The sequence below is a fragment of the Canis lupus genome, chromosome 2 (genome assembly GCF_048164855.1).
Source record: "Canis lupus baileyi chromosome 2, mCanLup2.hap1, whole genome shotgun sequence".
NCBI lineage: Eukaryota > Metazoa > Chordata > Mammalia > Carnivora > Canidae > Canis > Canis lupus.
In genome coordinates this window covers 1,309,614-1,323,217 of record NC_132839.1, presented here as the reverse complement: position 1 = coordinate 1,323,217, position 13,604 = coordinate 1,309,614, and the positions used below count along the sequence as shown (strand labels likewise).

Below are 13,604 nucleotides of genomic sequence, written 5' to 3'. Positions count from 1 at the left end.
AATGCTACAGAGAATAAGAGCTGAAATCCCCAGATCCCATCTGCAGGCCAATGGGAACAAACTTGGACACTGCTGAGAACAATTTTCAGGCCCATGGTGTGAAGGTGGACTGGCAAAAATTCTTTATGTTAGGGGCGCCTGGGCGGCTCAGTAGTTGAGTGTCTGCCTTCAGCTCAGGGCGTGACCCCAGGGTCCCGGGATCGAGTCCCACATCGGGCTCCCTGCAGGGAGCCTGCTTCTCCCTCTGCCTGTGTCTCTGTCTCTCTCTGTGTGTCTCTCATGAATAAATAAATCTTTAAAAAAAAAAATTTGCGTTAGCATTGCATTGGTATTGATGCGCACAGAGCCCACTGGCCAGACCACCGGGCTTCAGTGACAGGTACTGGCTGCCTCCACCAGCCTTCATGGCCCATCTGTTTATGCCTTTTTTATAAAAATTTTATTTATTTGAGATAGAGACCCAGAGAGAGCAGGAGTGGGGGAGGGGCAGAGGGAGAGTGAGAGCTTAGCAGGGAGCCTGACATGGGGCTTGATCCCAGGACCCCAGGGTCATGACCTGAGCTAAAGGCAGATGCTTAACTGACTGAGCCACCCAGATGCCTCTTTTAATCATTTAAAAGCTCAATGACATCAAATTAATCACAACTATAATTCAGTTTTCTTCTTTGTAGGTTAATAAAAGTAACCACCCTTAATTAAGCACTTACTGATTATTAGATTCTGTGCTGTTTGACATATACTACCCACCCCTTTTACTTGTAAGAAAATTGAGGTTTATGAAATTTAAGCTATTTGCCCAAGGGTTAATAGAACTAGGAATTATCAGATCCATATACATACACTTCTGATCACTAACACCAAAGAAATTCCAGTACATGCCACCTGTACTGTACATGGTTCACATATATTCAAATTAGCCAGGTAACATAAAATTAAGTAGTAAATTTCTTCAAAGCACTGGCTTTACTACTAAAACCAGTTGTAGCCATCCAGAGAATTCTAATTTTAATGAGTCAACTATATTGCCAGACACTTAATTTAAAAGCCCTATAATAATAAACAGCTTTGAGATATGCTGTTGGTAAAGAACAGAAAGAAATCTGCCTGGGATCCATTTGCTTTGTTTTATTTTGAATGTGGTAAGTCCTATTTAATAGCAAGTACTCTAGAGTTTGAGGTAGATTATTGAAGCTTGAATATGAAGACTACAGACCGTAATGTTTATAACCCTTTTTGATACAGCAGACACACAGCATGACCATCCACAGCACCTAAGAGGTGTAGGGCTTCTTCTGCTGTGTTTATCAGAGTGTGATGTGGGAATTCCTGAGACTTCAAAATGGTTTTCCTATTTTTTATTACTTTGGTTTAAGAGAATGCCATTGCAAATGAGAAGGAAAAAAATTGCAAGGAAAAAAATTACAAGAGAAAAATATTACACATTTTAAGACACAAACACTAATTTGTTTCCATGCTTATAAAGAAAAGATTTGTCTTCTTTATGGAAAAAAAAAAGGTAAGAAGCTATGGGCACTCAAAGTTACACTTGTTTTCCACCACAGAGCAGTTGTGCCCTCAAAGCAAGAGAAAGGATTCTGTACATACAATAAAACCATTTTGCTTATTTACCGTTTATATCATGCCCAGCCTTCCTCATTCAAAAAAAAAAAAAAGAAAGAAAAAAGATATGAGCTAGCTAGCTAGCTAGGCCTCCTAAATATGTAGAAAAGTATCTTCTGAGGTGACTATACAAGAGGTGAGGTGACTATACAAGGACAATGAAAAAAACACTATGCTCATTTACTCTTTAATACGGTGTTCTCCTATGTAAAATGACTAAGCGAAATACGTAAATAAGCTAAATTCGCAGGCAAATACATTTGAAGATGAGTCTATAAAACATCTCTAATGGAGACTGAATATTACAACAAAAGCCGTCATTCGTTAGTCAAACATTTTGGTGTTTAATTACAATGGTCTTTTTTACCAACTGTCCACCATTCTGTGTTTTAATGCAAAATGAAAGATTCAGTCAATCAAATAGAGAACATGAGGAATGTTAAAGCGTGCAGGCCAGAGAATTCCGGCATCCCTACACTTACACCTATGCCTGACTTTGCCCCAAGAGACCCGTGACCCAAGTCCAGTAGCTCGTTTGTGGTCTTCCAATCTGAGAGAGCTGCCTCTCCTCCCACAGCTTCATCTCTAGGACGTAACCTAGCTAACTCCACCCAACGTGGAGCCCAACACGGGGCTCCAACCCACAGGCCCAAGACTAAGACCTGAGCTGAGATCAAGAGTTGGATGCTTAACTGACAGAGCCACCCAGGTGCCTCTAACATTTTAGAACTCAAAACTGAACGCCTTACAGTATGTGACAGTTAAAAAACCTATGCCTAAAGCAATAAAACAGCAGATGTGAATCCTACTGGAATAACCTTTGTCACTAAAACTGATGGCTCTGTAAATATGATATCTGTGTCAAATATAGCATCAGCAAGTTTCACTGAGGCTCTAGTGCAACCTGGACAAGCACAATCTAAACCAACCTTTCCCAAAGGGGGCCACATGAAGATGGGCTGGTACAGCCTTGAGTTACCTCGAACGTGTAAGCGATCCCTTCACCAGATCACCTGGCCTCCCTATCAGAGGCCGCAGGACGGACGTACACAGTGGCCACATGGCTGAGAAGGGCGGGGAAGTGACTCCTGGGAGCCAGGAGAGTGCGTGAGGGGTATGACAGACTAAAGGCAGAGGAGATTTCTACAGCACCCACTCACACTTCGACTGCTACAAAAAGCCACTTCATGAACAATTTTTGAAACTGTTTTTCAACTTCTATATTTTTTTAAGATTTTACTTGACAGAGGGGGAGAGAACACAAGCAGGGGGGGACCGGCAGGCAGAGGGAGAGGGAGCAGTAGACTCCCCGCTGAGCAGGGAGTTGGACATGGGACTCCATCCCAGGACCCTGAGATCACGGCCTGAGCCAAAGGCAGATTTAAGCAACTCAGCCGCCCGGGCGCCCCTCAACTTCTATATATTAACTCACTGTTCCTCAAAATTCATTCATTGGTAATGTTGTCAACAGTCACAAAATACCTTAAAATGTTCTGTATGTATTTCTAGTCGTTGGAAATACCTTAAGAGATGAGGAATATTTATTTAAAGCCAGTCCTGACAGAGAGAACTCCAGGATGGGGTAGGTAAAAGCAGAAGGACGATAAACTGTATCTCCAGGGCCCTCATATACAGGGTGGGGGAAAGCATCACTAAAATTCATAGGCACATTCTAAAACGGAGCATTAGGAATGCCCTCCCCACAACTGCTTTTGAGCCACAAAGTAGATCATGAATAAGTAATTTAAATCATTCATCTTACTTGCTCCTTAAGACTTTCTTTTCTCTTATAGCACAGGCAAGGGAGGAAAAAAACTGACCAAAATGCTGGCTGTAATCACCCACAAAAGTAGTGACATGCTGTTATAAGGACATTTTATTACTTTTCCTAGTTTTTTTCCCTACAACTCCATCTTAAAATAGTTCAGCAGTATTAGTAGTAATACTAAGTAAAAAAACAGTAAAAAAGCTGACAAAAGTAAAATGTTTAAAAGTCTAAGATCTCAGGATACTCAAGACAAAAATTTGCAAGGTGCCAGTTACCGATCCAAGTGCAGGGTTGGCCAGAACATGCATGTGCGTCAGGCTATCCAGAGCAGTCAAAGTGAGGGCATCTGCTGCTCTGCTCGTAAGCACTCAGAGCTGCAGAGGGCAGAGCTAGTGTATGAGGAACATCAGCAACTCAGTAGAAAATATAAATAAATAAAAAAGTAAAAAAGATATGATTACAAGTTCTGGCATCACACACAGACACAAAGAAAACAAAGCCCCCAATGAGTCTGAGAACCACAAATACACATCGTGCAGCGCCACTGGGGAAGCCAGACTGTGCTTCAGACGACTTGCTTTTCTGAAACAAGTGGTGCTCAACTGCCAGTCACGCCAGGGCCACCTTCTCCAAGTCTCCTCTGGGTACCGAACCTCCATCTAGGAGTCCGACACTGCAAATCTTAAATGAGGAGGTTTCAGGCCTTTGTAACCTAAGCTCCTGCACCTTGTATGCTGTGAATCATTAACTAAGAAAATGCTGTGGCTTTTACTTGTGGTTAATTATATTACAGTTCCTTTTTTTTTTTTTTTTTAAGATTCATTTATTTCATTCATTCATTAAGAGAGAGAGGTAGAAACAGGCAGAGGGAGAAGCAGGCTCCCTGTGGGGAGCCAGACGCGGGACTCGATCCCGGGACCCCAGGATCATGCCCTGAGCTGAAGGCAGATGCTCAACTGCTAAGCCACACCCAGGGATCGTGGATTACAGTTCTTAGTTATTTTGACAGTGTGTTTTCCAAATTTACCCCCATCACCATCCCCTTTCTGATCTGATCTGACCTCACAGGAGTCATCCCCAAACATCTTCTCCTTGAGACTGTTTGCCTCCTGATAGAGAACCAAAGGCAGGGCCCCACTCCCTCAGGAAATCTAAGTCAGTGAGCACCTTCAGACGGGCTTGCCTGGGAAAACAGAGCAAGTCTGCAAATAACAACTTATGCTGCTGCTATTATAAACCAATGCTATGTAACAAGCGAAAGAACTTGTTAGTAATACATTCTAACTCCTGTTCACAAAACGCTGCAAATGGCTGTGTGCATGCAGATATATGATTTGGGAGGGCAGGACCCTATCTGAGAGGAAAGACACACCACCTGCAGACAAGGTACTGAGAGCATCATACGGAGGAGAGAAAGTCTGCATCAACAGCTCTCGTTTCATCTCCGCCTGGGTATGGCGTGGGTCCAAGATAGCCGGAAGGCCACATGGAAATCAGAGTAACAGAAAAGTTAGAACGTGGACTTTGGAACCAGAGTCCCCGCCTTTGTTCAGTTTATTTATTTATTTAAATCATTTATTTGAGAGAGAGCGAGAGGAAGAACAGGACTCGATCCCAGCACCCGGGGACCACGACCTGAGCTGAAGGCAGTCGCTTAACTAACTGAGCCACCCAGGTGCCCCATCTATTAATTTTAAAGGTAAGCTCTATGCCCAATCTGGGGCTTGAATTTACAACCCTGAACATTAAGAGTCTTCTGCTCCACCAAGCGGGCCAGCCAGGCTCCCTGGGTTTATATATAATCTCACCATCTACCGGTTGTGAGAACCTGATCAAGTTACTTCCTCTGTTTCCTCATCTGTGAAATGGGAATGGAGTACTTACGTCATCAGGGTGCCGTGAGCATTAAACGCGCTGTATTTGTAAAGCACTTACACAGGGATACACAGGTTTCTGGGAAACCAAGTGCCGCACAGGTAAGCAGCCATGCAAACAGCTAACTGGCCTGGTGGCACAGTTTAACGTGGGCTGGTGACGACACAGAAGATAAAATGACACTTCAATGAAGGGGGCATGAGATTTCAAAGGTGCTGCCAAACATCAGTCTAAATACAGCCACCAAATGCTGGACTCACATTTAGTCTTTTTGAGCTTAGTACTAAAACCCGCCTAACTGCACTTTCACACCCCTGTGTAGTAACTGGGTCTCGGTGCGACCTTGGGAAACGTACCCTACCTCCCTCTGCACCCGGATCATTTGAAAACGAAAGGAAGTAGATTACATGCCTGATCTCTACAGCCCAACTCTGAGAGTCCCAGGAAGGTGGTGAACTGGGGCGCGTGGGGGTTCAGGGGGTGAGCGCCTGCCTGTGGCCCAGGGTGTGACCTCGGGGTCCCGGGATCGAGTCCCACATCGGGCTCCCTGCATGGAGCCTGCTTCTCTCTCTGCCTGTGTCTCTGCCTCTCTCTGTGTCTCTCGTGAATAAATAGATAAAACATATTTTTTTAAGTAGAAAATAAAAAGAAAAATAGTTTTTGTTTTTGTTTTTTTTGTCAAATTGTTTAAAGTTGCTGGACAGGATGAAAAACTCTCCTCCTTTCCTTTCTCAGCAGGGCAAAAATCAAAATATAAAATAAAGTCATTAGACTTTCCCTCATAATTCCATTTGACCAAAGCAGCAAGGACAAGACTAGCACCCAGTCGGGGACCCCGGTGGGGGCTGCCTTAGGTCTGTGGCAAGGGACTCTGCACAGGAGGGCATAGCACAGCACCCGCTCCTGGGGGCGTCTCTCAGACTCTGATCTGTGCAATGCCACGGACAGCAGGGCTGCACTGGGAAGAAAGGCCACATTATAGGATTCCGCAGATAAGGACTGTCCAGAAAAGGCCCACCCACAGGGATAGAAAGCACTAAGTGGTTTCAGGAAATTGAGACACAGGAGAAACAGGGAGTGACTGCTAATGGATCCAGTCTCTTCGCGGGGGGCGGCGACAAAAACGTGCTGGAATCAGGCAGCGCTGATGGGCTGCACAACTTTATGAATACGCCACGCATAGAACCGCACACTCTGAAAGGGCTGCATGTGAATTATAGGTCAGCAGAGAAATGGGGCGACATGGGGTGGTGTACCGTGGTGACAGGGGTTCGCCCAATGCAGGGGCCCACCTTCTCGGAAACGGAGTGCGGCAGGGAGGACGGCGACCCTGCCAACAGCTCGACAGGAGGCGGCTGGAATCAGGCTTCAGATAACTGTACAGTCTGGCCAGAAGGTCTGCAAACAGGTAGAAGATCAAAGGCTCTGCTCTCCAAGGGAAATGACAGCACAGAAAACAGGCATGAGCAGCAGAGGGGCGGCCTCCCGAGGCAAGAGCAGGAGCCACAGCGCCGGGTCCCCACTGCCGGTCCTCGCTGGCCGCGCCCTGACCTGAAGCCAGGTAAGCCAGGTCTGGCCGCCGTCTCCCGGGGCTCAGCCCTGAGACCAGCGCTGACCCTATGGCACGGCGGCCCGGACGGAGGCGGTGACCACGGCCCGGCTGGCGACACTGGGCCAGGCAGCTCGCCGCAGCCCCGACCACCGCAAGACATAAGTCCTAGCATGTCACCCACTTAAAACCCAGCCGAGGTGACCCGAAAACCTGCAAACTCCCTACAACCACCCGGAATACACGCACACTGACCCCCCAGCCGCGGCCCCTGCACGATGGCACCTGCCCCCGGGCTCCTCGCCTTGCTCGGCCCGGGCACACGCAGCCCCGCCATCCTCCAGCCGAGCTCAAGCAGGAGCTCCCAGAAATACCCGTGGGGGCCCTTCCCGTTGCCCGGCAGCCCAGCTGCCTGCCGACCTTCCCCACGGCTCACGGCCTCCGTGGCACCCACCGCCCGCACCTCCCCGCTTACTGCCATCACCCTGGTCCCTTCAGGGCACAGAGCACGCGGCCACCGTGGGCCACAGCGCAGCTGAAGTGCTGCCCCCCACGCCTGGAACGGGCTGGACTCGATTCCTGCTAAACAGATAAACCCAGACTTTTCAGAAGAACTAACAGCACCATTGTCAACAATTTCCCGACAGTCACACAATTACCCTGGTTAAGCAATGAATGAACCTGATGAGACTCATGTTTAACACTGACTGCCTGAAGGCTACTCAGTGGAGGGCGGTCTGCTTCTACTGTGCATAGTCCCATGCCACCCTGGCAAAGCAAAGGTCAGGCGGGGTCCCAGGGGCAGCAGGGTGTTTCCCCATCCTTCACTCCATCAAGCGTAACACGCACCAGTTTCTGCTGCCGCTCGACATCAGGGTTCCAAGACACTGGCTGATGTTAGATTCCTTTACAAATTAAAAGATGGAGGAGACTTAGACCCCCAAAGCCCAGGCTGCACCTCAGACCAATTACACCAGAATCTCTGGAGGTGGGGCCCAGGCATCAGTATTTCTGAAGGCTCCTCAGGTAACTCCAATGGGCACCCAGGGCTGAGAACCACTGTTTTAGGGAAAAGTCCAAGTACCCACAGAGAGCAATCTTCACTCCATTACCTTCACTCTATATGGTCAGAGAAACGTATCTTTATTTTAAAGGTGAAAGAGTTGGGCCTATAAAAAGAAGCATATTTACTATAAATATATACACATATAATTATATGTTACTATAAATAAATACTCCAGAGATACTCGCATCTAGAGATACTCATTATTTCCTGAATTTCTGCTGAAATCATTAATTATATTAGATTTTAGCATTTCTCCAGCTCCTGGTATAGTGTAGTACATATATCACTTTGTCTCAGAATATTCAAATAGAAAAGTATATATATTTAGTGAACGGAATAATCCCAAAACATGAAAAACCCACATACCTGACCCACTTAGAAATATGAACGTCTCTATCATTTCACAGAATCCCGAACAATAGACAGGAACATTTAGCTTCTTGGAAGTAAAAAGATGCAATACTATTCAGTTGACTATGCAGAGAATGAAAGAATGATCACAAACAAATGATTTAAAACAAAAAGGGGGCAACTGGGTGGCTCAGTGGTTGAGCGTCTGCCTTTGGCTCAGGTCATGATCCTGAGGTCTGTGTCTCTCATGAATAAATAAGTAAAATCTTTAAAAAAAAAATAGGACTGAAAAAGAGATTCCTGCTAGAATTAATTCACTTCAGGTGAAGGAGAAACATACTGCAGTTCTGTCTGCGGTCACATCCACCTCTGCACACGCCTGGACTTGCATATCTCCCCGAGAAAAAAGATTTTTACTGTTCTAAAGCCCACACCAATGACATCACACCAACAGAGAAGGTTATTTTTCCCACAGGATTATGTACTAAATGGTACTGATATAGAAAAAGAGTTTTATGATATTCAGTATTTCCAAAAATCCATATTCCCTGCTGGTTCAAAATAGTTCGAGCAGCTAGGCAATTATTAAATTGCCACCCAAGATTTGTTCAAAATGTGCTCAATAACTTCTAAAAGCCCAAACCTGAAAAATCCTTCAAACTCTTATTAAAGGAACTCTTGCAAGCAGAATACACAATCAAAAGAAAAGTAAAAAGTAAAGGAATGTACTTTGTTATTTTGTCTGATGGCACAGACACATCGTGTGAGCCATTTGAATCACTGTTAACTACAAACTTTTTATACACACCGTATTATCAGTCAATTACATTTTATGGAAAACCGCTATTCTTGTACCTTTTTCAGGGACCCGAAAGCCAAACAAACCAGTTTTCCTGGTCTGCCCTTCTTTGGTACACACATGCAACTTGGATGGTGCTTCAGCGGGTAATGCTGGAAGAGGGTAAATGCTTTTCTGAGCATGAAGACAGGGGCTCCAAATTCCTAACAAGTAGCATCCTAATGTAGCCAGACTTTGTGGAGTGCTAAGTGTCTGCAGGAGACTAATACAGTAACTACTTATGTAACTTCAATTTAATTGTTCAAATCGCAACTTCTAAAACATGTTTCCTTTCTAGTCAGATACTAAAATTCTAGCTTGTCCTGTAATAGACACAAGATGCAATAAATGCGTCATCTGTTAGCCTCCCAGCCGAAAATTCTTTTTTCCTTTATCTTTACAGTTGAGAGAAGTTGCAGAAACCAATTCAATGAAAATAAAACCCACCAGCTTTCTTAGGTAGAGCTACAGAGTAAAACAGTTCATTTGTGGCGAAGAATTCTGATTTGAATGAATGAAAACATGAAAATGTAGAATATTTTTCAAAACAAACATTGTAGGGGCCCCTAGGTAGCTCAGTGGTTGAGGGCCTGCCTTCAGCTCAGGATTGAGTCCTGCATCAGGCTCCCTGCTCAGCTTCTCCCTCCGCCTGTGTCTCTGCCTCTCTCCATGTGCCTCTCATGAATAAATAAAATATTTTTTTAAGATTTTATTTATTTATTCATGAGAGAGAGAGAGAGAGGCAGAGACACAGGCAGAGAGAGAGGCAGAGGGAGAAACAGGCCTCTTGCCAGGAGCTCTACTGGGATTTGATCCCAGGACCCTGGGGACACGCCCTGGGCTGAAGGCGGTGCTGCTCAACCGCTGAGCCACCCGGGCTGCCCAAATAAAATCTTAAAAAAAAAGGGGGGCGGGGGGGAGAGAACACTGTAGACTAAAAACGTCAGGTCAAAAAAAAAACAACAAAAAAATAAAATAAAATAAAATAAAAACGTCAGGTACTAACAAATTCAGAACCTAATCTGCTAAGATTCATTTTTAAGTGTAATTACATAAATGAGAAATTCATAGAACCAAGGAGTTATATATTAGGGATACATCTTGTAAGGTTGTTTTTGTTTTTATACTAGGGTAAATGTTTTCCATTTGCCTGTAGTAAGCGGCCAGTCTTTTCAAAATGAAGCAGGCAAAACTGTCCCCAGAATTAACTTTAATTCTGAATTATGGAAGTCTCATTTGATGGGGTTTACTGTTATGCAGGTAAGTATAAGGTGACTTATATCGTAAGATAATCATTGAGGAGGAGGGATCAGTTCTGCGGCCCGCTGAGGCCTCCCCAGCCCTGAAGGCCGCACTCCGGGGCCCTCTGCTGCGCCCGCATCACCGGGCACCGCCGCCCCAGACTGCGAGGCGGAAGGCACTTGGGCTTGTCATCAGGGGAGGCTCCAAGTGCGTGACCTCGGGCAGTGTGTGCCCTCTTGGTGCGCGGCCGCTCCCCCGGGAGATGGGGGTGTGCACGTCCTGGGGCAGCCCCGGGCGGGGAGGCGGGGGAGAGAGGGAGGGGCAAGGGGAGGGGGAGGGGCAGGGGAGGGGGGAAGGGAGGGGAAGGGGGAGGGGAACTGGGAGGGGGAGGGGAGGGGAGGGGGAGGGGAGGGGGGAAAGGGAGGGGGAGGGGGGAGGGGAGGGGGGAAAGGGAGGGGGAGGGGGGAGGGTTGCAGGGGCCACTTACGAGACGTAGGCTGGGTAGCCGAATCCTATCAAGTTGCAGAGGAGAGAGGCTCCATAACCGAACACCAGGTACAAGGCCAGCAGCCCGACGGCACCTGGGACGCGAGGGGAGAAACGGGCCGCGGGGCCCGGGTCCTAAGCCGGGCGCCCCGCGCTCTCCGCCCCCTGGGCCCCCGCCGCCCCGCCGCGCTCCACCGGGAGCCGCAGAGCCCCCTCCCCCCGCTCCCCTCCGCCCCCGCCCCCTCCCCTCCCCCGCCCTCCGGGAGCGCCCGCCCCGCCCGCAGGAGGCCCCGCCGCCCGCGCCCAGCCTGCGCGCAGCCACCGGGACTCGGCGCTCGGCCGCGGGGACCGACACGTCAGCGCCGCCGCCCCTCCCGTCCCCTCTCGTCCCCTCCCCTCCCCTCCCGTCCCCTCCCGTCCCCTCCCCTCCCCCGCCAGCACGGGCGGCCCCGGGAGGCCCCGGGCACCTCCGCCCGCCCCCCGCCCCCCGCCCCGCCGCCCCCCGCCCCGCCCTGCACCCACCGAGCGCGATGTATCTGCGGTTCACGCCGCTCCGGGCCTCGAGCCTGGCCAGCAGGTCGGTCATGCAGTTCTTCTCCTGCAGGAACCGGTCGAACCTCTGCCTCACGGCCGCAGACATGGCGAGGCTGGCGAGGACCTGCGCGCCGCCCGGGCTGCTCCGACTGCGGGGGCCGCCGAGCGGGGAGGGGAGGGGAGGGGAGGGGAGGGGACGGGAGAGGAGGGGAGGGGCGGGGGCGGACCGCGCCGGTGGCCGCAGCCCCGCCCCCCGCCCCCCGCAGCCTTTCCCCGCGGAAGGTAGAGCGAAGGCGAGCCGCTCGGGGAGGGGGCGGGGACGGAGGGGCGGGGCGGGGGGGGACGGAGGGAGGGGCGGGGCGGGGCGGGCACCCGAGGCCGAGCGCGCAGCCGTGCCGGGCGCGAGGCAGCGCCGTGCGAGGCCTGCTTCTCCCGCGGCCGGAACTCGGCCCAGCCTCCTCCGTGGTCTCGGGATGGCCCTGGGACAGGCTGTAGGCCCTCGGGGTGGAGGCCCTCGGGGTGGAGGCCCTCGGGGTGCAGGCCCCCGGGGTGCAGGCCCCTCGGGGTGGAGGCCCTCGGGGTGCAGGCCCCTCGGGGTGGAGGCCCTCGGGGTGGAGGCCCTCGGGGTGCAGGCCCTCGGGGTGGAGGCCCTCGGGGTGCAGGCCCTCGGGGTGCAGGCCCCCGGGGTGCAGGCCCTCGGGGTGGAGGCCCTCGGGGTGCAGGCCCTCGGGGTGGAGGCCCTCGGGGTGGAGGCCCTCGGGGTGCAGGCCCTCGGGGTGGAGGCCCTCGGGGTGGAGGCCCTCGGGGTGCAGGCCCTCGGGGTGCAGGCCCCCGGGGTGCAGGCCCTCGGGGTGGAGGCCCTCGGGGTGGAGGCCCTCGGGGTGCAGGCCCTCGGGGTGGAGGCCCCTCGGGGTGCAGGCCCTCGGGGTGCAGGCCCTCGGGGTGGCCTTTCCGAGGAACTTCTGCACTCCCTGAACCTTTCTGTGCGGTAGGCTATGACGATGGCAGGTACCCTGGGAACGCTCCCCACCACCCACCCCTCCCCGCCCTGTGCCCAGAGAAGCCGGTTGTCCCGCCTGCCAGCAGTTACTCCAGCAGGTAAAGCGACACTCGGGGTGGGGCCGCCCCGGGCCCCCGCAGCCCGCCCCCCGCCCCCCGCAGCCCAGACCCCCGCAGCCCGGACTGGGTGGATGCTCCTAGCATCTAGCAGGTGGTGGCCAGAGATGAGGGCACACGTCCTCCAGTGTGCAGGACAGCCCTCCCGGGAGATGGTCCAGCCCCGAATGTCCATCGTCCGGGTGTGGGGGAGCCTCCCGCAACTGAAGAGCTCCAGGTAACCCCGTAACTGGGTCCTCTCACTTTGCTGGTCTTTGCTCAAATGGCACCTCAGCGGGACCTTCTCTGACCCTGAATTCTAACCCCCAGTGTCTCTACCCCCTGTCTGGCTTTATTTTTCTCCATAGCACTTAGTATGTCTGACAGTCCACATGTTCTACTTTTTAAAAATATATATATTTTAAATGATGTTGTTTTATTCATTTATTTTAATTCCAGCATAGTTAGTATACAGTGTTATGTCAGCTTCAGGTATATAATGTGGTGATTCAACAGTTCTGCACATTCCTGGGTGCTCCTCAAGATAAGTGCTCTTGGGCAGCCTCCAGGGCGTGATCCTGGGGTCCCGGGATCGAGTCCCACAACTGGCTGCTTGCAGGAAGCCTGCTCCTCCCTCTGCCTAGGTCTCTGCCTCTCTGTGTCTGTCATGAATAAATAAATAAAATCTAAAAAAAAAAAAAAAAAAAAAAGACAAGCGCTCTCCTGTATCTCAAACACCTAGAATATTGCCTGGTACTTAATAGGTTTTCAGAAACTAGTTTTTGAATAAATGGATATGTAACACACATTGTACTACCCAGTAATCTAAGTGCTACGTGTACTAATTCATTCAATCCTCATGCTAGCATGGGGCAGTTACTACCTTTTTTACACTCATATAAGGGAAGGAAATCAGATATAGCAAGGTGTCATGACTAATAAATATCAGCTAGAATTCAGACCCAGTCTCTTACCCCTATATTATGCTGCCAGTATGGGTTGAATTGGTCCTTCCCAAAAAAGATATGTTGGAATCCTAACCCTCCATACCTCAGAATGTGACATTTTGAAGAAAGGGTGTTTACAAAGGCAATCAAGTTAAGAGGAGGTGATTATGATGGGCTCTGATCCAATAGTTCCTTGGTGGCTCAGTCAGTTAAGCACCCGACTCTTGATTTTG

General features: G+C 50.1%; 1 protein-coding gene across 2 annotated transcripts in view; it reads right to left on the bottom strand.

Moving 5' to 3' along the window:
- The window catches only part of REEP5 (receptor accessory protein 5), a 31,662-nt gene extending 20,013 nt beyond the window's left edge, over positions 1-11,649 (bottom strand). Inside the window, exons 1-2 of one of the 2 annotated variants that reach the window (XM_072787863.1) lie at positions 11,318-11,649; positions 10,797-10,890 (exon numbers count right to left, since the gene is read on the bottom strand). In XM_072787863.1, the coding sequence (XP_072643964.1) occupies positions 10,797-10,890; positions 11,318-11,435 (212 nt within the window). In that variant the 5' untranslated portion in view covers positions 11,436-11,649. The remainder of the gene's footprint in view (positions 1-10,796; positions 10,891-11,317) is intronic. The other variant, XM_072787854.1, reaches the window with a different exon arrangement.
- Positions 11,650-13,604: the final 1,955 nt, after the last annotated feature.